We start from the raw sequence: 26,207 nt of genomic DNA on the forward strand, positions 1-26,207 counted from the left end.
GAAAGTTTTATTTCTTGTTGCTATTTCTTCAGCTTGAGGAGTATCAGAGCTCTCAGCTTTCCAGTACGAGTCTCCTTACCTTATTTTCCACTCAGATAAGGTAGTTTTACGGTCTAAAGTAGGATTTCTTGCTAGAGTGGTTTCAGATCAAAACATTAATCAGGAGATTGTCGTTCCCTCCTTGTGTCCTAATCCTTCTTCTCAGAAGGAATGTCTTCTGTACAATTTGGACGTGGTCTGTGCCTTAAAGTTTTAATCTTCAGGCTCCTAAAGACTTTCGTCAGTCTTCTTCTTTGTTTGTAATTTTCTATGGAAAACGTAAGGGTCAGAAAGCTACGGCTACTTTTCTTTCTTTTTGGCTGAAGAGTATCATACTTTGTTTTGCATGAGACTACTGGGCAGCAGCCTCCCGAGAGGGTTATGGCTCATTCCACAAGGGCGGTTGCTTCTTCGTGGGCATTCAAAAATGAAGCTTCTGTGGAACAGATTTGCAAGGCTGCAACTTGGTCCTCTCTTCACACTTTTGCCTCGGCTGAGGCTGTTTTTGGGAGAAAGGTTCTTCCTGCAGTGGTGCCTTACGTTTAGGTTCCCTGTCTTGTCCCTCCCGTATCATCTGTGTACTCTAGCTTGGGTATTGAATCCCATTAGTAATTAAGATGATCTGTGGACTCATCGTGTCTTAAAAAAGAAAAGAAAATTTATGCTTACCCAATAAATGTATTTCTTTTTTGACACAATGAGTCCACGGCCCGTCCTGTTCTTTTAGACAGGTTGTGGGTTATTGTAAACTTCAGACACCTCTGCACCTTGGCTTTTCCTTTCTCTTCCTAACTTAGGTCGAATGACTGGAGTGGGAGGGAAGGGAGGAGCTATTTAACAGCTCTGCTGTGGTGCTCTTTGCCTCCTCCTGCTGACCAGGAGGTGAATATCCCATTAGTAATTAAGATGATCCGTGGACTCATCGTGTCAAAAAAGAAATAAATTTATCAGGTAAGCATAAATTTTCTTTTCTGCACTTGCTGTATTCTTTGTCACACTGGTGTAATCTTCTTGTTGCATGTTTTACAGTGATGCTGCATGGGCTCCTTTAGATTTGCCTCCTTTGGTCGTTCAGAGACTGCCCTCATGGAGAGAATGTGTGTTCTGGAAGCTGGTTTTGATTCTGCCGCAAATTTCAGAGCCTGGAAGGTGAGTGTGAGAGAATGTGATGGTGCATGAGGTGAACTCTGGTCAGAATGTATAAAATTATTTTCTGAACCTCCTGATACCTCACATTTAAAATACTTGATGTCACGGACAGGTTTAATAGTATCACTCCCTCCACTATTGAGTTTACAATATAGCTAGATATAGCTAAATTACAATTAAAGGGATAGTAAAGTCCAAATTAATTACATGATTCAGATAGAGCATGTCATTTTAAACATTTGCTTTGTTCTCTTGGTATTCTTAGTCGAAAGCTAAACTTGTGTAGGCTCATTTGCTCATTTATAAGCCCTTCTAGGCCGCCTCTTATCTGAATGCATTTGACAGTTTTTCACAGCTAGAGGACGTTCATGTGTTTCATATAAATAACATTGTGCTCATGCACGTGGAGTTATTTGAGTCAACACTAATTGCTTGAAATTCAAGTCTGACAACAGATCTGAGATAAGGAGGCAGTATGCCGAGGCTTAGATAGAAGTTAATTACAGAGGTAAAAAGTATACTTCTATAACAGTGTTGGTTATGCAAAACTGGGGAATGGTAAATAATGGGATTATCTATCTTTTTAAACAATAACATTTCTTTCCTAAGATATGGTGAGTCCACGGAATCATTAATTACTAGTGGGAATATCACTCCTGGCCAGCAGGAGAAGGCAAAGAGCACCACAGCAAAGCTGCTATATATGTCACTTCCCTTACCCATAACCCCCAGTCATTCTCTTTGCCTCTAGTGCAAGGAGGAGGTGAAGTAATTAGGCGTCTTGGTTAAGATTCTTCTATCAAGATTTTTTTATTTTGAAGTCAGGGCAGGATTGCTCTGATCTTTCATCACAAATTGGGTATAGCTGTACTCCACGTTAGTCTCTTCTGCAGGGCTGTTGTAGCTTTAAAGCAGTTAGGAACTTGTGAAGTGTGCTTTGTTGCGTTTTCCTAACATGTTGCTGCCCTGGTATAGAAAGCCTGAGTAGGTTTACTCTGTCTTTCTTTTTACACAGGTCTCTGTGAGGAGCGGCATCCTCTCATACTTTGTGAGTCGTCTGACTGCCGGATCGCTAGAATGCAGGTAAGTGCCTTTTGTCTTCTGGGCCTAGGAGGCTGGCACTTCAGAGTCATTAAAGTAAGATGGGCTCTCTGTATTTTCTTTTTGTGGGACTACACAGAATACTCAGTAGAGGATTTGTATGGGCAGTATGCAGGCACTTTTAGGCATGTGACAGGAGCCTATGACTTATCTCTCTTCATAAAGGGGTTAATTCTTTATTTTTCTGTATACATCAGTAATTTTGAACATTGTGGGCATTTTGAAAGAATCGTTTTTGTGTCAGTCCTCCTTAACCTAGCTTGTATAGCAATAGTCTAGGTTTTAGGAGGTGGTTTATTATAGCCCGGTATTCGTTCATTTTAAGTTTAATGCTGATGGTGTTAGCGCATTTGCGCTCTACAGAACCCTTATGGTGGCTAGAATCAGTATTCATTTATTTTTCTGAAGGCTGGGAAGTGCGTGCTTTAGTAATGGTGCTGCTTCTCGCAGCCAGATTAACTTCTCCCTCTCTTTTCTCTGATCGGCGCCGGCAGCTTCTATATGTTTGGACAGCAGGGAGCTCGCTGTCTACAGTTGTCACGGCTGCTATTATGTAGTCCAGCTGTTTCCTATCGAGTGTTGGTGGGATGTGAGAAGAGGGGGGTGAGTTCTGTCTTACTTTTTTTTTTTTTTTTTTTTTTTATTTTTATAAATTTTTATTGAGTGATAAATAGATACAACATCGATAGCGTTACATCAGTCTATTGATTACTTTACATAACAGGTATGGTCCTGGTATACAATCCAGGAAGAAAAAATAATAAAAGAGAAAATAAAGGGAAACAGGGTACCAAAATAAGAGGAAAGAAAAAAAAAACATAAGGCAAAACTTGTGCACTCATAAGCATTTTCCTAAACATTAAGTTCACAGTGTCATTCCTCAAGCCATAATATCAAATCACTTAAAACAGTTATATATATCATTTTACTACGTCATATAACATTTCCTTCCTGGGTGAGAATCAAACTATACTACGAAGGCATGGCTATGATAGGGGTGAAGGTAATACTACGGGGTATGTAGTGACCTGTACTCTTCCCACAAAAAGGAAATGGACAAATAATCATCTAACCTTTTAGATATCACAAAATGGTACTTTTCTAGTAATATAGTGGTGGATACTAAGGATCTCCATTTCTCCACTGTGGGGGGGTCTGTTTGTTTCCAGTGTTGTGGGATCAATCTTTTGGCACTATTGATCAATATATATAGTAGTTGGAGTCTGAGTTTGCATCTAATTTTTGGGAATTTATTAAATAATATTGTCACCGGGTCTAAAGGTAGTATGATGCCAAGAATCTTTTTGATTTCTTCTATGATTGCTACCCAAAAAGAGTGTATCCTGGGACACAGCCACCATATGTGCGCAAAAGTGCCCGGTTGCTCACATTGCCTCCAGCAGATTGGTAAAGTGCCCTTAAATATTGTAGCTAGCCTAGAGGGTGTAAGGTACCATCGACATTGGAGCTTAACATTCATTTCACGTATTGATACTGAGGAGGTGTATCTGTTCATGTTTTGAAATATCTGAAGCCATTCCTCCTGTGATAAGTGGATCTGCAGGTCCTCCTCCCACCTAGCTGTATACGAGGGGAGTGTTCTAGAGTGGTGTGTCAATAGTAATTTGTATGTTAGAGATAATAAGCCTTTTTTAGGAAATTCCATATAACACATATTTTCGAAAGCAGTAAGGGGCCTTAAGATGTTTTCTTTCTCTTTGTGGCTAGTGATGAAATGGGTGAGTTGATTATAGCTAAACCATTGTCCAAACACTCCATCTTGATATTCTTGAAGGTCTGATCTAGGTTTCACTGTCTTATTGTGTAACACATGATAACACAGTGTGGATTTGCATAATGTTGTGACTACCGTTGGGGAGCTGGGGACTCGAAGAGGTAGGCTTGGGTTGTGCAGTAAGGGGGTGAGTGGCGATGTAGGGGAGGATATAAGTGATATTTTTGTAAAATGTTTGTCCCACAATTTATATGTCTCTAGTGTTAACTTGGAAGTGTCTTGGGCAAGTCGTCTATTCTGAGGGGTGATCCAGCAATAGCTTCCCAGCTGTGTTGCTCCTGCTAGAGCGTGTTCTAAGGACACCCATTCTTTACTTTGTAAATTTTTGCTCCAGTCGGCTATTCGGGTAAGAAACACCGCCCATCTATAAAATTGCAGGCAGGGTACCCCCAACCCACCGTTTTCTTTTGAACGATACATCGTAGTTTTAGCTATCCTCTGTCGTTTGTTGTTCCAGATAAACGAGTTAAGGATCTTTTGTAGTGTGTTTATTTGCGAATCTGGAATGTGTATAGGGAGTGCTTGGAAAATGTAGAGTATTTTTGGTAGTATCGACATTTTGACTGCATGTATCCTTCCTATCCAAGAGAGGGTTTTATTTTGCCAGGAGTTCAGCTCTTGCTGTATACTTTTGATAAGGGGCTGATAATTAAGTGAGGCCAAGAGGTGTGGTTTGCTAGTTAGATTAATCCCTAAATATTTAGTAGAAATTTTTTGGTATTTAAATTTATGGGTTAGTACTATGGTGTGAATATCATCCTGGGAGAGGCCAATACTTAGGAATTCTGATTTGCTGACATTTACTTTGAAATTTGAATATGATCCATAGTGAGTGAGTTCTTCCATTACAGCTTGTATAGAGCTGCATGGTGATGACAGCGTGAGGAACACATCGTCAGCATAAAGTGTGACTTTGTATTCCTGTGAACCTATGCATATACCTTTAATATTTGTGTTTTGTCTGATTCTAATAGCCAAAATCTCCATAGCCAGTACAAATAGCAGTGGCGAAAGTGGGCACCCCTGTCTTGTACCGTTACTTATCGGGAATGAAGAGGAGAGAGCGTTATTTAGTACTACTTTGGCGCTAGGGCGACTATAAAGAGCAAATATCTTAGTAATGTATGCATCTGGGAACCCAAATTTGTCTAATGTTAGCCTGAGGAAAGCCCAATGTAGCCTGTCGAAGGCTTTTTCTGCATCCATAGATGCAAATATAGAAGGTAGATGGTGTGTGGATGCATGTTCTATCAGGGTGATTATTTTAGTAGTGTTATCTCGGGCCTCTCGGCCCGGGGTAAACCCAGCCTGGTTGATACCTATCAATGACGGAAGGACTTTATTCAAACGGTGAGCTAAGATTTTGGCGTAAATTTTTGCGTCTACATTCAGTAGTGATATAGGTCTAAAGTGAGGTGGGCAGTCAGGGGATTTTCCCGGTTTAGGAAGAACTGTTATGTGGGCTTCCAACATAGATTTAGGGAAGGATCCAGTGTGTTCTGCATGATTGAAGGTATTTAATAAATGGGGGAGTAGAATTGATTGAAAAGTTTGATAATATCTGGTCGTCAACCCATCGGGACCGGGGCATTTGCCTGCATTCAAATTTTTAATAGCTGAAGCTATTTCCGAGGGCTTTATTTGTGACTTCAAGGTCTCGATTTGGTCGTCAGTAAGCTGTGGGAGGTTACAGGAATCTAAGTATTTTCGTATGTCGCTTTCCTCTCTATCTGCCTCAATATTTCTATTGATATTATATAAAGTATAGTAATAATTGTGGAATTGTTGCAAAATCTTAGGGGTTGTCTGAACCTTAGTATTGTCTGATAACTTAAGGTGATGAATATATGCTTTTAGTTTTTTCCGTTTGAGTGTTCTAGCTAAGAATTTGCCTGCCCTGTTTCCTTCATAGAAGAATAGTTGTTTAATTCGCAGATGGGTTTTTTGTTGTTCAATGGACAAAAAGTCATTGAGTTGATCACGGATGTTTTTTATGTCTGTTAAAATATGGTTATTGGTGGGGTTTAGTTTATGGGCATATTCAGCTTGAGTCAATTTAGAGGTAAGTGAGTTGTATAGTTGTGTGGCTATTTTTCTAATACGGGACTTTAGTTCCATGAATTCTCCCCGGATCGTACATTTATGAGCTTCCCACAGGGTGAAAGGACTGTCTACGGAGTGCATGTTTTTCTCAAAGTACTCAGTCAGGGATTTAGTTATCTTTTCTAGATTTAGGGGGTTATTAAGGAGGGAATCATCTAATCTCCAAATATAAGGGGTTTGTCGGGTATCAGGCCATTTAATTTTCACTTCCACTGTAGAGTGGTCTGACCAAGAGCATGGCGTTATTTTAGATGTGTGAACTAGTGAGAGACCTACCTGGTTGGTCATAATATAGTCTATTCTGCTATAGGAAAGGTTTGGAGGGGAAAAAAAGGTATAGTCTTTTTTGTCAGGGTACACAAATCTCCACACATCGTACAGGTTATTGTCTTTAAGGGCCTTCCAAAGAAAGTTGGCAGTTTTTTTAGAGGATAGCGATTTTGTGTTAGAAGTGTCTAGGTGTGGTTCCATCGGAAAGTTAAAGTCACCTCCCAAGAAAACCAACCCCTGTGCTAAGTCCAGATATTTACGGAAGAGTGATTTAAAGAAAGGGATATGTTTGGAGTTAGGAGCGTATATATTTAAGAAAGTTACTTGTGTACCATACAATAGTCCCGATATTCCTACATATCTGCCGTCCGTGTCTCTGTCAAGTTTTTGAAGTGTAAATGGTATATTTTTGTGTAGGAGAATACTAACTCCTCTTTTTTTAACGTCAGCTGAGCTGTGATAGTGTTGAGTAAACTGTGACCCAAGATACCCTGGCTCCTTGTGTTTTTTAAAATGGGTTTCCTGTAAAAAAAGGATGTCTGCCCCCTTCTTGGCCATATCTGACAGTGCTTTATGACGTTTATTGGGAGAGTTAAACCCCTTAACATTTTGCGTGATCAATGTTAATCTACGGGCCTTCGAATTCATAATAGACGTGTAAATAGCATAGTAGATGTAGGATTTGTTTATGAGGAGTGAATATATAGTCATGAGTGCAGCATAACATATCAATAAACAATAGAACAAGAAAAACAGTTAAACACCTCAGGACCAGACCGACTGGGTCTGTAGCGGGCCCGAGCGCAGGCACAGCCCTAAAGGCTGCCCCTGCCCACACTTCCACTATCCTGAAAAAAGAAATTGGAGGGTATATGACGACAGCACATTTATACACATTTAAATGCAATTAGTAATAGTGATAATGGTGATGATGATGATAATAATGATGATGGGGGTCTATGCATAAATTTTACTTAAACTAATAACAATGCAACATGGTGGAACCAAATATCTCAAACATCAAAGTGCAGAAAATGGTAAACATAAATATGCCAAAGAAAATAACAATACAGTTTACAGGCCCTCAATCTGCAAAGCTGTTAAGGAACCATTACCGTACCTACTCCAAGGCATACTTAGAAAAAGTCAGTAGTAGTTCTAGGGATCAGCGTCCAGCTTTCAATCTCGGTGACCTAGGTTGTATAGTCCTTTGGGTCTTAGGGGTCTGGGGTTGCTGGGGTGAAGGAGGTCTTTTCTGTGAAGTGCCCGCTTGATGCCATTTCTGTAAAGTGTTGGCAGACGGAGTCTTGTCCTGTGAAGGTGGCGGGACCTCTTCATCTTGCAGAACTTGAGGAGGCTCTATTTTAAGGATCTTACAAAAGGCTCCTATTTCCGAGATGTCTTTACATATATGCCTCCTATCTTCATGGATGACCAAGAGTTGAGTTGGGAAACCCCATCTATAGGGGATTCTTTTTAGTCTGAGGAGCTGTGTTAGGGGGCTGAATTCTCTCCTTTGTTGAAGTGTTCTCTGGGATAGATCCACATAAAACTGCAACACATTGCCCCTGAATCTAATCGGCTGATTCTTCCTCGAGAGGCCCAGTATTTCTTCTTTTTCACGAAAGTTCTTGAATTTAATAATTATGTCCCTTGGAGGAGCAGAATCCGGTGGTTTCGGGCGCAATGCTCTATGGGCCCTGTCCCAAAGTATGTCTTCGTTAGAGTTAGACCCTCTCAAATGATTAAACAGAGCTGGTAGATAGGTAGGTAAGTCTTTTGGTAACACAGACTCAGGGATGCCGCGGATACGCAGGTTTTTCCTGCGGCTCCTGTTTTCTAAGTCATCCACTTTGTCATACAACAGGTCTATAGAATGTTGTTGACGGTCATATTTTAACTGTAGTTGGTCGAATTCCTCTCTAATAGTGTCGTTGCCATCTTCCAATGCTTCTACCCTGAAGCCTAGGGCATGAACATCTTGTTTCAGATCTGCTAGTTCCTCTCTCACGCACCCCCGGACTATGTCCGCGATATCCTGTTTAGATGGTAGGGAAGAGAGAACATCTGCTGGGATTTGCACTAATTCTTGGGCAGTCTGTGTTAGTCCCAGGGGTGTCTCAGATAGCATAAGGTCGACCCCACTCGCCACATTGTCAGTAAGGCTACCCTGTTCCACAGTCCCGAAATAGGATGTAACTGAGTTGTTTTTATTTGGTAGGGATTTGCTTATTTTATCTGGTTTGGATTTCTGCTTGGAGGTCATGATGTATGCAGATTATATGCTTTAGTATTTTCCCTAAAAGTTCTGCCCTTCTAGAGTTTAGCATATGATGTCTTGAGACCGGATGAGTTTCTTGTGGCAATTTTACTGCAGCAAGTTCCCTATCTTTGGGTTATGTGTGCTATATCCGTGAGGCCTTAACAGGCCTGACCCACGTGGCTGTCTAAATTTCTTATAAGTTATTGCAAACAGTCCTCAGTGCCGCTTGTTATTACTTTTTCCTGGGATTGTCTCTTGTCTTACAGTAAAGAGGGGGTAAGTGGCCTGTGACTGTTTTCACTTTTCTCCTTAACGTGGCCTTATCGGTAGCTTGGGCCTACGCAATGCGTATGGGAGGTAAAGGCCCCTCGGCCGCACTCACCACTATGCAGGACTTGTCGATCTATTCAGGGATCCAGTGACCCCGGTCCTGTCTACTCGATACTGCGGTCGGCCTCCTGTACAGTGCGTTGAAAGGTAGCGTGGGCTGGTGGACCGCACCGGGAGTTCCCAACTGCTGTGATCGCGGTCAAGGGCGTCCTTTAAGATTGTAAAAAGAGCTCCGGTGCAGGTGCGATAAGCTCTTGCTGAAGGCAACACCAGTTTGCAGGAGTATTTTAGGCACGAACCCCCTAATTATAGTTATCTGTGCTGTAACATCAACGGAGCTCGGAATTACACGTCCATCTTGGATGCGCCCGGCTCCGCCCCCTCCTACTTATTTTTTATTTTTATTTCCCTTTACCTAAAAGATTTCAGTTTGTTTTTCAATTGAGTTGTACAGTTTATAGGTCACATTAAAGGGGGAAAAAGTTCTGAAATGATTTATCTTTGTCTCATTTTTTTATATCATAGAAACCTGACATTTTAACAGGGGTGTGTAGACTTTTTATATCCACTGTAGCTCCTCCCTTCCCTCCCACTCCAGTCATTCTGTTTGCCTGTGTTAGTGATAGGAAGAGGTAAAGTGAGGTGTTAGTTTAGTTTCTTCAATCAAGAGTTTATTATTTTTAAAATGGTACCAGTGAGTGCTATTTTACTCAGGGTGTAGCCGTATTCCTTGTCAGCCTCTAGAGTAGAGCTACAGGTGGCTTTTAAGCAATGGGAACTGGTGGGATTTCATTCTCTCTGCGCCTCCCATATTATGTGCTGCCCTACTGATGATGGTCTTAGCAGATATTATCTAAGACCCTGTTTGTTCCCACAGATCTACAGGAGGAGAAGAGGACCTCTTAATCGTGTGGGACAAGTCATGCTGTCGATTAGCATAGAGGTATGTGCAGTCTTTAACTTCTGGGACATAACTCAGGATAGACTGTTAATTTCCTATCTGACGTGAGGGGTAATTCACCTGGGGTCTTTATTGACAACTGTGGGTAAAAGTTCCCCTCATTTCTCTGTAACTTGTATGTGCAACTAATGTCCCTGTTTGAACAGTGGGAAATTCAGTTTAATGCATGCATGGAACTGTGGGCTAGACGCTGGAGATCGGCACTTCGGAGCTTTTGTATAATACTCCGGTGTCAGCTTTTTAGTTAATTCAGTGTGTTACAGGATTACAATGCTTATGTGTTTCACATTTGTTACGGTGCCCGGCATTTTGTGGATAAATACCACGCTACATTAGCCGGGTTCAGTAAGGCTCAGTTTGTCCGCCCGCGAGGGGCGGGGCTTAGCGTTTTGCACGCTTGAGAGGCCGCACAGTTTTTCTCACTAGGAGTTCCCGGCACCAGAGGAGCAGTATCCATAGTCGGTGTGGAGGCAGGTAGGCGCCGCAGCAGCTGTGGCGACGTGGTGCACTATTTTGTTTTCGGCAGTTAAAATTGGTGACTTAGATTAACGGCCAGATTATTATTTGTATATTTGCATTTGCATTTTCCATTTTGCCCAGTATTAACATCATAGTGTTGGGGCAATAATAATAATCTACAATTTCAGAAGCGTTATCTGCCTTTCCCGTACTTCAAGGCAAACGCAGTAGGAAGGATAACCACATGATCCATGTATCTTCTGATGCTTTGATGGCGATCTCAGATGTACCCTCCCAGGGCTCTGAATTGGAGGGTATGGAGGTCCTATCCGAAGGTGAACTTTCTGATTCAGGAAGTGTCTTACCTCTGACTGATTCAGATGTGGTGTCTTTCAGGTTTAAACTTGAACACCTCCTCCTGTTGCTCAGGGAGGTTTTGGTGACTCTGGACGACTGTGATTTAATTGTGGTTCCTCCAGAAAAATTTAGTAAGTTGGACAGATATTTAGAGGTCCCTTCTTTTTCTGATGTTTTTCCGGTTCCTAAGAGGACTTCAGAAATTATTGCTAAGGAATGGGAGAGACCGGGTATTCCATTCTCCCCTTCTCCTATTTTCAAGAAAATGTACCCTATAGCTAACGCCATTAGGGACTCTTGGCAGATGGTCCCTAAGGTGGAGGTAGCTATTTCCACCTTGGCTAAACGAACTACTATCCCTGTCAAGGATAGTTGTGCCTTCAAAGACCCTTTGGATTTGAAGTTGGAGGGTCTCCTTAAAAAGATCTATGTTCATCAGGGGTTGCTATTGCAACCGGCGGCCTGCATTGTTACGGTTACGACTTCGGCTGCTTATTGGTTTGATGCTTTGGAAGAATCTCTTTAAACCGAGACTTCTTTGGAAGAAATTCAGGATAGGATTAAAGCTCTCAAATTGGCTAATTCATTTATTACAGATGCTTCTTTGCAGATTACCAAATTGGTGGCTAAGAGTTCAGGATTTTCCATTTTAGCGCGCAGAGCCTTATGGTTGAAATCTTGGTCTGCGGATGTGTCATCTAAATCTAAGCTTTTGGCTATTCCTTACAAGGGGAAGACCCTGTTCGGGCCTGACTTGAAGGAGATTATTTCTGACATCACGGGAGGTAAGGGTCATTCCCTCCCTCAGGATAAGAAATCCAAACAGAGGGGGCAACAGAGTAATTTTTGTGCCTTTCGAAACTTTAAGGGAACCCCCCTTCCTCTTCTTCTAAACAGGAATGTAACTATTCGCAATCCAAATCTACCTGGAGACCAAACCAGTCTTGGAACAAGGGTAAACAATCCAAGAAGCCTGCTGCTGCTCCCCAGTCAGCATGAAGGGTTGGCCCCCGATCCGGGACCGGATCTAGTAGGGGGCAGACTGTCTTTCTTCATCCAGGCTTGGATAAGAGTTGTTCAGGATCCCTGGGCATTAGAAATAGTGTCTCGGGGATAAAAGCTGGAATTCAGAAATTCTTTCCCCAGAGGAAGGTTTCTTATTTCTCGATTGTCTGTAGACCAGATAAAGAGAGAGGCGTTCTTACGCTGTGTAAGAGACCTCTCCTCCATGGGAGTAATTTGTCCCGTTCCAATTCAGGGACAGGGGTTTTATTCAAATCTGTTCGTGGTTCCCAAAAAAGAGGGAACTTTCAGACCTATCTTAGATCTCAAGAGTCTAAACAAGTTTCTCAGAGTTCCATCTTTCAAGATGGAAACTATTCGTACCATTCTTCCATTGATCCAGGAGGGTCAATTTATGACTACCGTGGATTTAAAGGATGCATATCTTCATGTTCCTATCCACAGAGATCATCATAAGTTCCTGAGGATTGCCTTTCCGGACAGGCATTTCTTTCATGTAATTAGCAAGAGTACATGAGCTAGTGACGTATGGGATATACATTCCTACCAGGAGGGGCAAAGTTTCCCAAACCTCAAAATGCCTATAAATACACCCCTCACCACACCCACAAATCAGTTTTACAAACTTTGCCTCCCATGGAGGTGGTGAAGTAAGTTTGTGCTAGATTCTACGTTGATATGCGCTTCGCAGCAGACTGGAGCCCGGTTTTCCTCTCAGTGTGCAGTGAATGTCAGAGGGATGTGAAGAGAGTATTGCCTATTTGAATTCAATGATCTCCTTCTACGGGGTCTATTTCATAGGTTCTCTGTTATCGGTCGTAGAGATTCATCTCTTACCTCCCTTTTCAGATCGACGATATACTCTTATATATACCATTACCTCTACTGATTTTCGTTTCAGTACTGGTTTGGCTTTCTACTACATGTAGATGAGTGTCCTGGGGTAAGTAAGTCTTATTTTCTGTGACACTCTAAGCTATGGTTGGGCACTTTTATATAAAGTTCTAAATATATGTGTTTAAACATTTATTTGCCTTGATTCAGGATGTTCAACGTTTCTTATTTCAGACAGTCAGTTTCATATTTGGGATAATGGATATGAATAAATCAATTTTTTCTTACCTTAAAATTTGACTTTTTTCCTGTGGGCTGTTAGGCTCGCGGGGGCTGAAAATGCTTCATTTTATTGCGTCATTCTTGGCGCAAAAATGTTCTTGTCATTTCCGCCGTCATACGTGTCGCCGGAAGTTGCGTCATTTTTTTACGTTTTTGCGCCAAATAATGTGGGCGGCTTTTTTGGCGCTAAAAAATTCGAGCGTCATTGTTGTCTCCACAATATTTAAGTCTCATTATTTATTGCTTCTGGTTGCTAGAAGCTTGTTCATTGGCATTTTTTTCCCATTCCTGAAACTGTCATTTAAGGAATTTGATCAATTTTGCTTTATATGTTGTTTTTTCTATTATATATTGCAAGATGTCTCAGATTGACCCTGAATCAGAAGCCACTTCTGGAAAAACGCTTAACTGAGTTTCAGTTCTACCAAAGCTAAGTTCATTTATTTTAAATGTTATAAATGTTTATCTTTAGCTATGGTTTGTAATAAGTTATTATGATATACTTTTACATGCAGAATCCATTAGTATTGATGCTTTATATATTTCCATTCTTACATCTTATGTACAAGAAATATTTAGAAGATTTATAAGAATTTTTTTTTGTCTGACTTCGTGCCTTCTAATAAAATTTTAAGGTCTTTTTCACTTCTTTTTTAATTATTGAAGTTTCAAATGACCAACAACATACTGATTTATCCTTCTCTGATGATGTTTTTTCTCTTTCAGAAATTTTCTTCATCAGATATTGACACTAACAAATCTACTTTTTTATTATTTTTCTATTATTAAAGTACATTTGTTCTTTGTTGAAAAGGTGTTGATTATTTTGGATATTAAGGTAACTAGTTCTTTAAGACTAGCTGACACTATTTCTGCCTATTTATTCTTCTGTGTTTTCAGAGGTTTTCTTTCCAATTCCCCATACTAGGGAATGGAATAGGCTGAGAATTTTCTTTTATTCCTTCTTCAAAGGTTTTAAACTATATTCTTTGCCAGCAGTTAAATTCAATTTGGAGGGTTCTCCAATTTATTGGGGCTATCTCTACTTCTACTAATTATGCTATTGTTTCTATAGCAAAATAGTATTTATTTTCCTTTAGATAGTTGTATCTTATTTATGGAAAATTATTTAGTTTCAGGTACTTTTCTTGGTCCTGTGATTTATTTGGATATTGCAATTGCTTCATTTTTTCTGTTTACTTTAAGATCAAGTATCAGATTATGATTTATTTTAGCATTGTTAAAGGGACAACATTTACTAGACTAGGTGCTGTTGCATTTGTCTTGTTGTTTTGCATTTATTGATTATGCAAGTCCACTGTATTGACTGGTCCTTTTAACTGGACTATCATGCTAATAATTTCATTTGTGTCTTCATTTTATTGAATATTTTCGCAAATGAGGGTTAATCAATTATTTGTTTTATAATTGGATTCAATTCTTAACTGTTACTCTGGGCTTCAAGATTGAGTTCTAAGACTAAAACTTTAAGCTTATACTAGTTTGGTTGTTCTTATTAAGGAACGAATTCCTGAGTTCTTTCCCAAGTAACATGTTTATAATTGGAGTTCGAAATCAGCTCCCTAATATTGCGATGTACGTGCCGTATTCCAGCTTGGCTGGTAAGAGGCAGGTTAAGACTTCTTTGAAATTTATTTGGTTCTATTTTGTCCAAATTTCTTTGATTTTATTCCAGTAAGGCTAACACTTTCTTTAAGTGTGTTTCTGTCCTATATATTTTGGGTACTGTTGAAGCATGGCTGGGCACCCATGGGGTTCAAGTGCTGCTCAGACCTGGAATCTTCTGGGGTATTTCTTCCAGTTCCTTTTTTAGGAACCGGGTTTTGGCGTTTTATTCAAACTATTTTGCCTTTTTATGGTCATTGATAGCATTATTTGTTTTCATTAGATACAATAAATGCATATTTTCATTTTTCTGTTTTCATTCAGATTATTTTCTGAGGATGCGGAATCTCATATGATTCACTTGCTCTTCAGGACATAGTTAGAGGATCTTTTTTTCAAAAGCTCTTGATTCCTCACACAAGGGTCACCTTTTTTAGGTTTCCAGATAGTTTGTGTCACTGTCTTTGTCTCTATCAGACAAGGGATAATTTTATTGGGTTCCGTCTGTCGGTACCTTTAGTCTCCTTCAGTTGCTATATATGCATAGAAGTTTTGGGTCTTATGGCCACAGCATTGGATTCAATTCCCTTTGCTCATTTTCAATAGAAAGGACCTTTCCAGTCTTTTATGAGTGTTGTTTCTTCAAGAACATGGTTGGAGGATCAATTTACCAAAAAGTTCGTTGATTCCTCAGACAAGGGTAACCTTTGTAGGTTTCCAGATGGATTCAGTGTCCATGACTCTGTCTCTGACGGACAAGAGACGTCTGAAATTGGTTTCAGCTTGTCGAAACCTTCAGTCTCAATCTTTCCCTTCGGTAGCCTTATGCATGGAAATTCTAGGTCTTATGACTGCTGCATTGGATGCGATCCCCTTTGCTCGTTTTCACATGCGACCTCTTCAGCTCTGTATGCTGAACCAGTGGTGCAGGGATTATACAAAGATATCTCAATTAATATCTTTAAAACCGATTGTTCGACACTCTCTGACGTGGTGGACAGACCACCATCGTTTAGTTCAGGGGGCTTCTTTTGTTCTTCCAACCTAGACTGTGATCTCAACAGATGCAAGTCTGACAGGTTGGGGAGCTGTATGGGGGTTTCTGACAGCACAAGGGGTTTGGGAATCTCAGGAGGCGAGATTACCAATCAACATTTTGCAATTTTCAGAGCTCTTCAGTCGTGGCCTCTTCTAAAGAGAGAGTCGTTCATTTGTTTCCAGACGGACAATGTCACAACCGTGGCATATGTCAATCATCAAGGAGGGACTCACAGTCCTCTGGCTATGAAAGAAGTCTCTCGAATACTTGTATGGGCGGAATCCAGCTCCTGTCTAATTTCTGCGGTTCATATCCCAGGTATAGACAATTGGGAAGCGGATTATCTCAGTCGCCAAATGCTACATCCGGGCGAATGGTCTCTTCACCCAGAGGTATTTCTTCAGATTGTTCAAATATGGGGACTTCCAGAAATAGATCTGATGGCTTCTCATCTAAACAAGAAGCTTCCCAGGTATCTGTCCAGATCCAGGGATCCTCAGGCGGAAGCAATGGATGCATTGTCACTTCCTTGGAAGTATAATCCTGCTTATATCTTTCCGCCTCTAGTTCTTCTTCCGAGAGTGATTTCCAAGATTCTAAAGGAGCGTTCGTTTATTCTGCTGGTGGCTCCAGCATGGCCTCACAGGTTTTGGCATGCGGATCTTGTCCGGATGGCTACTTGCCAACCGTGGACTCTTCCGTTAAGACCAGACCTTCTATCGTAAGGTCCTTTTTTCCATCAGGATCTCAAATCCTTAAATTTGAAGGTATGGAGATTGAACACTTGATTCTCAGTCATAGAGGTTTCTCTGACTCCGTAATTAATACTATGTTACAGGCTCGTAAATCTGTATCTAGGATGATATATTATCGAGTCTGGAAGACTTCCATTTCTAGGTGTTTTTCTCATCATTTTTCTTGGCATTCTTTTTGAATTCCTAGAATTTTACAGTTTCTTCAGGATGGTTTGTATAAAGGTTTGTCTGCAAGTTCCTTGAAAGGACAAATCTCTGCTCTTTCTGTTCTTTTTCGCAGAAAGATTGCTAGTCTTCCTGATATTTATTGTTTTGTACAAGCTTTGGTTCGTATAAAACCTGTTATTAAGTCAATTTCTCCTCCTTGAAGTTTGAATTTGGTTCTAGGGGCTCTTCAAGCTCCTCCGTTTGAACCTATGCATTCGCTGGATATTAAATTACTTTCTTGGAAAGTTTTGTTTCTTTTGGCCATCTCTTCTGCTAGAAGAGTTTCTGAATTATCTGCTCTTTCTTGTGAGTCTCCTTTTCTGATTTTTCATCAGGATAAGGCGGTTTTGCGAACTTCATTTAAATTTTTACCTAAGGTTGTGAATTCTAACAACATTAGTAGAGAAATTGTAGTTCCTTCATTGTGTCCTAATCCTAAGATCTCTAAGGAAAGATCGTTGCATTCTTTGGATGTAGTTAGAGCTTTGAAATATTATGTTGAAGCTACTAAGATTTCCGGAAGACTTCTAGTCTATTTGTTATCTTTTCTGGTTCAAGGAAAGGTCAGAAGGCTTCTGCCATTTCTTTGGCATCGTGGTTAAAGGGATGGTAAACTCAGTATAGGCATAATATTTCATCAAGATTGTCTATTTTTATTACATCTTCACACAAAATTTCCATTAAAACATGATATAGCCATTTACTTACTATTTCCTAATAAAGAATATACTGGTTCCGTAAAATCGCCAGCCCACCGTGACGTCACATACATTTTTCCTTTGTGTGTCCAATGATCTTTCCTGTCGCTAGACAGGCTTCCTGCAATACATTTTTTGCGCATGCGCCCTAACAACCAATTCCTAGGATCGTAACAACCAATCAGCAGATTTTGCGCGTGCACATTCTATTTGACGCATGCGTGTTATGTTAGTTTCAACACGGCACTCCGTTAGGACTTATGGAATATTAACCTTTTCTAAATGGGTAAGACTGCTCGCACACCCGATACACAGAAATGTTGCGATCGCAATGAAAAAGTAAACATTGAATGTCACGAGTCAATGTTTACTTGATATACTCATGCAAACCAATGCGCATGCGTTAAAAATTAGAATATCGGGAGCAAACATTCTGACGTGAGGAGAGGGTGGAGACAGGACAAAGCACATAATAGTGTTAGAGATAGATAAGAGGGGCGGAGTAAGGCGGAGAGAAGCAGAGCAACAAGGTTAAATAAAATTATTAAAATTTACAATAAAATACATATAAATATATAAAACGGATAATGCGGTTTAGTAAATTATAAACTTACAAATGTAAATATGTGATTATCAATTAAATGAGTTTACCATCACTTTAAAGTCTTTGATTCATCATGTTTATGTTGAGTCAGGTAGAACTCCGCCTCAAAGGATTACAGCTCATTCAACTAGGTCAGTCTCTACTTCCTGGGCATTTAGGAATGAAGCTTGGGTTGATCAGATTTGCAAAGCAGCAACTTGGTCTTCTTTGCATACTTTTACTAAATTCTACCATTTTGATGTGTTTTCTTCCTCAAAAGCAGTCTTTGGTAGAAAAGTACTTCAGGCAGCTGTTTCAGTTTGATTCTTCTGCTTATATTTTCAGTTTTTTTCATTATAAGATTTTAAACTTTGTTTTGGGTGTGGATTATTTTTCAGCGGAATTGGCTGTCTTTATTTTATCCCTCCCTCTCTAGTGACTCTTGCGTGGAAGATCCACATCTTGGGTATTCATTATCCCATACGTCACTAGCTCATGGACTCTTGCTAATTACATGAAAGAAAACATAATTTATGTAAGAACTTACCTGATAAATTCATTTCTTTCATATTAGCAAGAGTCCATGAGGCCCACCCTTTTTTTGTGGTGGTTATGATTTTTTTGTATAAAGCACAATTATTCCAATTCCTTATTTTTTATGCTTTCGCACTTTTTTCTTATCACCCCACTTCTTGGCTATACGTTAAACTGATTTGTGGGTGTGGTGAGGAGTGTATTTATAGGCATTTTGAGGTTTGGGAAGCTTTGCCCCTCCTGGTAGGAATGTATATCCCATACGTCACTAGCTCATGGACTCTTGCTAATATGAAAGAAATTAATTTATCAGGTAAGTTCTTACATAAATTATGTTTTTCAGTTTGTGGCTCTGCCTTTCGTTCTGGCCACGGTACCCAAAATTTTCACAAGGGTCCTGGTGTCTCTGCTGGCGGTTCTAAGACCGCGGGGCATTGCAGTGGCGCCTTATCTGTACGATATTCTGATCCAGGCGTCGTCTTATCAGCTGGCAAAGTCTCATACCGACATTGTTCTATCCTTCCTGAGGACTCATGGTTGAAGGTAAATCTGGAAAAGAGTTCGCTAGTTCCACAGACAAGGGTTCCTTTCTTGGGAACTCTAATCGACTCTCTATCCATGAAAATCTTTTTGACGGAGGTCAGAAAATTAAAGATTCTGAATACATGCCGAGCCCTTCAGACCAATCCTCGGCCGTCAGTGGCTCAGTACATGGAGGTAATTGGATTGATGGTAACGTCAATGGACATCATTCCATTTGCTCGGTTTCATCTCAGGCCTCTGCAACTGAACATGCTCAGACAGTGGAATGGAGATTATACAAATTTGTCTTCTCAAATAAATCTAGATCAGGAGACAAGGGACTCTCTTCTTTGGTGGTTGTCGCTGGATCATCTATCCCAGGGGACATGCTTCCGCAGACCCTCATGGGTGATAGTGAAAACGGATGCCAGCCTGATAGCATGGGGAGCAGTCTGGAACTCCCTGAGGGCCCAGGGTGTATGGACTCGAACGGAGTCTCTCCTTCCCATCACTATCCTAGAGTTGAGAGCAATATTCAATGCGCTTCAGGCTTGGCCTCAATTGGCTTCGGCCAAATTCATCAGATTCCAGTCGGACAACATTACGACTGTAGCTTACATCAATCATCAGGGAGGAACAAGGAGTTCCTTGGTGATGACAGAAGTAGCCAAGATAATTGAGTGGGCGGAATCTCACTCTTGTTATCTGTCAGCGATCCACATCCCAGGTGTGGAAAACTGGGAAGCGGACTTTCTGAGCAGACAGACTTTTCATCCGTGAGAATGGGCACTCCATCCGGAGGTATTTGCCACCCTGATTCTCAGATGGAGCAGGTCTGAGTTGGATCTTATGGGATCTCGTCAGAATGCCAAGCTTCCGAGATATGGGTCCAGGTCTAGGGATCCCCAGGCCGAGCTGATAGATGGCTTGGCAGTACCTTGGTCTTTCAGCCTAGCTTATGTGTTCCCTCCATTTGCTCTCCTTCCCCGGGTGATTGTTTGAGTCAAACAGGAGAGGGCATCGGTGATCCTCATCGCTCCTGCGTGGCCTCGCAGGACTTGGTATGCCGACCTGGTGGACATGTCCTCTCAGCCACCATGGAAGCTTCCATTGAGGACAGACCTCATTCAGGGACCCTTCCTTCATCCGAATCTAGTTTCTCTAACGCTAACTGCTTGGAGATTGAACGCTTGATTTTATCTAAGCGAGGGTTTTCTGATTCAGTCATAGATACCTTGATTCAGGCACGAAAGCCTGTTACTAGAAAAATTTACCATAAGATATGGCGTAAATATCTTTATTGGTGCGAATCCAAGGGCTACTCATGGAGTAGGGTTAGGATTCCCAGGATTTTGTCTTTTCTCCAAGACGGATTGGAGAAAGGGTTGTCAGCAAGTTCTTTAAATTGATAGATTTCTGCTTTATCTATTTTGTTACACAAGCATCTGGCAGATGTTCCAGATGTTCACTCTTTTTGTCAGGCTCTGACTAGAATCAGGCCTGTGTATAGACCAATTGCTCCTCCTTGGAGTTTGAATTTAGTTCTTACAGTTCTTCAAGGAGTTCCGTTTGAACCTATGCATTCCATAGATATTAAGTTATTATCTTGGAAAGTTTTATTTTTGGTTGCTATTTCTTCTGCTCGCAGAGTATCTGAGCTTTCGGCATTACAATGTGATTCTCCTTATCTTATTTTTCATTCGGATAATGTGGTGTTACGTACCAAACCTGGTTTTCTTCCTAAGGTTGCTTCAAATAAAAATATTAATCAGGAAATTGTTGTTCCTTCCTTGTGTCTTAATCCTTCTTCTAAGAAGGAGCGGCTGTTACATAATTTGGACATGGTCCGTGCTTTGAAGTTTTTCTTACAGGCAACTAAAGATTTTCGTCAATCGTCTTCCCTGTTTGTTGTGTTTTCTGGGAAGCGTAGGGGTCAGAAAGCTACGGCTACCTCTCTCTCATTTTGGCTGAAGAGTATCATCCGTTTTGCATATGAGACTGCTGGACAGCAGCCTCCTGATCGAATTACGGCTCATTCCACTAGGGCTGTGGCTTCCTCATGGGCATTCAAAAATGATGCTTCTGTTGAACAGATTTGCAAAGCTGCAACTTGGTCGTCTCTTCAGACTTTTTCCAAATTTTCCAAATTTGATACTTTTTCCTCGTCTGAGGCTGTTTTTGGGAGAAAAGTTCTTCAAGCAGTGATGCCTTCCGTTTAGGTTCCCTGTCTTGTCCCTCCCTTTTCATCAGTGTACTATTGCTTTGGTATTGTATCACACAAGTAAGGATGAAATCCGTGGACTCATCGTATCTTGTAAAAGAAAAGGAAATTTATTCTTACCTGATAAATTTGTTTCTTTTACAATAAGATGAGTCCACGGCCCACCCTGTTTTTATATGACAGGTCTTTAATTTTGTTAAACTTCAGTCACCTCTACACCTTGGCTTTTCCTTTCTCTTCCTAACTTGGGTCGAATGACTGGAGTGGGAGGGAAGGGAGGAGCTATATATACAGCTCTGCTGTGGTGCTCTTTGCCTCCTCCTGCTGACCAGGAGGCGATATCCCACAAGTAAGGATGAAATCCGTGGACTTATCGTATCGTAAAAGAAACAAATTTATCAGGTAAGAATAAATTTCCTTTCTTTCATGTAATTGGCAAGAGTCCATGAGCTAGTGACGTATGGGATAAACATTCCTACCAGGAGGGGCAAAGTTTCCCAAACCTCAAAATGCCTATAAATACACCCCCCACCACACCCACAATTCAGTTTTACAAGCTTTGCCTCCTGTGGAGGTGGTGAAGTAAGTTTGTTCTAGATTTCTACCTTGATATGCGCTTCTCAGCATGCTGAAGCCCGGTTCCTCTCAGAGTGCAGTGAATGTCAGAGGAATGTGAAGGGAGTATTACCTATTGAATGCAATGGTCATCCTAACGGGGATCTATTTCATAGGTTCTCCGTTATCGGTCGTAGAGATTCATCTCCTACCTCCCTTTTCAGATCGACAATATACTCTTATATACCATTACCTCTGCTGATTCTCGTTTCAGTACTGGTTTGGCTATCTACTTTATGTAGATGAGTGTCTTTTGGTAAGTATGTTTTCCTTTATTAAGACACTCTCAGCTATGGTTCGGCACTTAATTTGTAAAGTTCTAAATATAATGTTTGTACTTATATTTGCCATGATTCAGGTTTATCAGTATATTTCCTTTTTGCAGACTGTCAGTTTCATTTTGGGAAATGCATATTTAAAAAAAAAAAAAAAAATTCTTACCTGAAATTTTCAAATTGACTTTCTTTCTTTCTAAATTGCGGGCTGTTAGGCTCGCGGGGGTGCGCAAAATGCTATAATTTATTGCATCATTCTTGGCGCGAGTCTCTTTTGGTGCGAGAATTACGTTTGTTGATGTATTTTCATCATTTCCGACTTCTTAGTTGGCGCCGAGAATTTTTACGTAGTTGCGTCATCTATGACGCTCATGTTTGTTGCAGACGTTTTTGCCCCAAAAATGTTTTGTCAGTTGTGGGCGTCATACTTGGCGCCAGACTTTTGACATTATTTAAGTCTTCATGCATTTTTGCTTCTGGTTTCCAGAGGCTTATTTTGTTTGCATTCTTTCCCATTCCTGAAACTGTCATATAAGGAAATTGATAATTTTGCTTTATATGTTTTTTCTCTTACATATTGCAAGATGTCTCAATCTGATCCTGTTTCAGAATCCACTATTGGAATCCTGCTGCCTGATGTCGGTTCTACCAAAGCTAAGTGCATTTGTTGTAAACTTGTGGTAACTGTACCTCCGGCTGTAATTTGTGATAATTGTCATGACAAACTTTTACATGCAGACAATATTTCCATTAGTAGTAATCCATTACCTGTTGTTATTCCTTCAACATCTAATGATCAGGATATCCCTATTAATGTGAGAGATTTTGTTTCTAATTCTATTCAGAAGGCTTTGTCTGTCATACCACCTTCTAATAAACGTAAAAGGTCTTTTAAAACTTCTCATAAAATTGATGAATTTTTAAATGACCGACAACATTCTGATTTATCTATCTCTGATGAGGATCTATCTGGTTCAGAAGATTCTGCCTCAGATATTGACACTGACAAATCTTCATACTTATTTAAAATGGAGTATATTCGTTCCTTATTGAAAGAGGTGTTGATATGGAGGAGACTAGTCCTCTTGATATTAAAACTAGTAATCGTTTAAATTCAGTTTTTAAACCTCATGTAGTTATTCCTGAGGTTTATCCAGTTCCTGATGCTATTTCAGATGTAATTTCTAGGGAATGGAATAGACTGGGTACCTCTTTTACTCCTTCTTCAAGGTTTAAGAAACTGTACCCTTTGCCATCTGATAGATTGGAGTTTTGGGAAAAGATCCCCAAAGTTGATGGGGCCATCTCTACTCTTGCTAAACGTACTACTATTCCTACGGCAGATAGTACATCTTTTAAAGATCCTTTAGATAGGAAACTTGAATCTTATCTAAGGAAGGCTTATTTATGTTCAGGTCATCTTCTTATGCCTGCTATTTCTTTGGCTGATGTTGCAGCTGCTTCAACTTTTTGGTTGGAAACCCTAGCGCAACAAGTATCAGATCATAATGTGTATAGCATTGTTAAGTTAATTCAACATGCTAATAATTTCATTTGTGATGCCATTTTTATTTCATTAGAATTGATGTCAGATATATATGATTTAGCTATATTAGCTAGAAGAGCTTTATGGCTTAAATCTTGGACTGCTGATATGACTTCTAAATCAACGTTGCTATCTCTCTCTTTCCAAGGTAATAAATTATTTGGTTCTCCGTTGGATTCAATTATTTCAATTGTCACTGGGGGGAAGGGAGCTTTTTTGCCTCAGGATAAAAAAATCTAAGGGTAAATTTAAGGCTGGTAACCGTTTTCGTTCCTTTCGACAAAATAAGTAACAGAAACCTGATCCTTCCCCTAAGGGAACGGTTTCCAATTGGAAGCCTTCTTCCGTCTGGAATAAATCCAAGCCATTTAAAAGATCTAAATCAGCCCCCAAGTCCGCATGAAGGTGCGGTCCTCATTTTAGCTCAGCTGATAGGGGGCAGATTAAAAATTTTCATAGATGTTTGGATCAATTCAATCCAAAATCATTGGATTCAGAACATTGTGAAATAAATGTGATAACAAAAATCATAAAAGGAAAACCAAATAAAGTTCTGAATAAAGGATATGTCTGTGTCCTCTGGATGAGTTTTTCAGCTTGTTAGCATTCCTCAGTGAGATCCCATAAAAAAGGAAACAGAAAATTGCAACATAGTGTGAATCTGTAATGGCACTTTGAGGAAGTAGTTGTTTTGTAACAAATGACTACTCACATTTGTTGGAGCTTTCCACTAAGCTCAAGGATATGCGCACTCCCACTTTATACTGATGGGAAAACAGTACACTAGGCAAAACTTGGATACAAATTTATTTTAAAATATATAAAAGCGTCACATAAGCCTTGATAACACCACAATGTAAGGGTACAAAAGCAGATATGCTGTAATAAATGCTTCAAATCGCCAAACTTGCAAAGAGGTAAATGGATCAGCAGGAGTGTGACCGCCGAAACCAAAACCTCTTTAGTAGCAAGACAGTAGCGCTAAGCCCCCAGGTGTCCTGGCTAGTGTAGAGACGTGATAAAACTCAATATAGAACAGTTCAGTTCCGACGTACGTTTCGCAGGTATGCTTTGTCAAGGAATGTCATTCCTTGACAAAGCATACCTGCGAAACGTACGTCGGAACTGAACTCGTAAATCTGCAGGCTCGTTGCAGGCTCGTAAATCTGTGTCTAGAAAGATTTATTACCGAGTTTGGAAGACTTACATTTCATGGTGTTCTTCTCATAAATTCTCTTGGCATTCTTTTAGAATTCCTAGAATTTTACAGTTTCTTCAGGATGGTTTAGATAAGGGTTTGTCTGCAAGTTCCTTGAAAGGACAAATCTCTGCTCTTTCTGTTCTGTTTCACAGAAAAATTGCTAATCTTCCTGATATTCATTGTTTTGTGCAGGCTTTGGTTCGTATCAAGCCTGTCATTAAATCAATCTCTCCTCCTTGGAGTCTTAATTTGGTTTTGAAAGCTTTGCAGGCTCCTTCGTTTGAGCCTATGCATTCTCTGGACATTAAATTACTTTCTTGGAAAGTATTGTTCCTTTTGGCCATCTCTTCTGCTAGAAGAGTTTCTGAATTATCTGCTCTTTTTTGTGAGTCTCCTTTTCTGATTTTTCATCAGGATAAGGCGGTCTTGCGGACTTCATTTAAATTTTTACCTAAGGTTGTGAATTCCAACAACATTAGTAGAGAAATTGTTGTCCCTTCATTGTGTCCTAATCCTAAGAATTCTCTGGAAAGATCTTTCATTTCGGATGTGGTAAGAGCTTTGCAATATTACGTTGAAGCTACTAAATATTTCAGAAAGACTTATAGTCTATTTGTTATTTTTTCTGGTTCTAGGAAAGGTCAGAAGGCTTCTGCCATTTCTTTGGCATCTTGGTTAAAGCTTTTGATTCATCATGCTTATTTGGAGTCAGGTAAATCCCTGCCTCAGAGGATTACGGCTCATTCTACTAGGTCAGTTTCTACTTCCTGGGCTTTTAAGAATGAAGCTTCTGTTGATCAGATTTGCAAAGCAGCAACTTGGTCTTCTTTGCATACTTTTACTAAATTCTACCATTTTGATGTTTTTTCTTCTTCAGAAGCAGTTTTTGGTAGAAAAGTACTTCAGGCAGCTGTTTCAGTTTGATTCTTCTGCTTATAATTTCAGATTTTTTCATTATTAGATTAAAACTTTTTGATTTGGGTTGTGGATTAATTTTTCAGCAGAATTGGCTGTCTTTATTTTTATCCCTCCCTCTCTAGTGACTCTTACGTGGAGTGCCACATCTTGGGTATTTGCTATCCCATACGTCACTAGCTCATGGACTCTTGCCAATTACATGAAAGAAAACATAATTTATGTAAGAATTTACCTGATAAATTCATTTCTTTCATATTGGCAAGAGTCCATGAGGCCCACCCTTTTTATGGTGGTTATGATTTTTTTTGTATAAAGCACAATTATTCCTATTCCTTGTTGATGCTTTCGCTCCTTTCTTATCACCCCACTTCTTGGCTATTCTTTAAACTGAATTGTGGGTGTGGTGGGGGTGTATTTATAGGCATTTTGAGGTTTGGGAAACTTTGCCCCTCCTGGTAGGAATATATATCCCATACGTCACTAGCTCATGGACTCTTGCCA

General features: G+C 40.1%; 1 protein-coding gene across 2 annotated transcripts in view; it reads left to right on the forward strand.

Moving 5' to 3' along the window:
• The window catches only part of MCM3AP (minichromosome maintenance complex component 3 associated protein), a 338,223-nt gene that overhangs the window by 208,640 nt on the left and 103,376 nt on the right, over nt 1–26,207 (forward strand). For both annotated transcript variants that reach the window (XM_053698891.1, XM_053698892.1), the window contains exon 20: nt 1,069–1,188. In XM_053698891.1, coding sequence (XP_053554866.1) covers nt 1,069–1,188 — 120 coding nt within the window. The remainder of the gene's footprint in view (nt 1–1,068; nt 1,189–26,207) is intronic.

Source organism: Bombina bombina, chromosome 1 (genome assembly GCF_027579735.1).
Source record: "Bombina bombina isolate aBomBom1 chromosome 1, aBomBom1.pri, whole genome shotgun sequence".
NCBI lineage: Eukaryota > Metazoa > Chordata > Amphibia > Anura > Bombinatoridae > Bombina > Bombina bombina.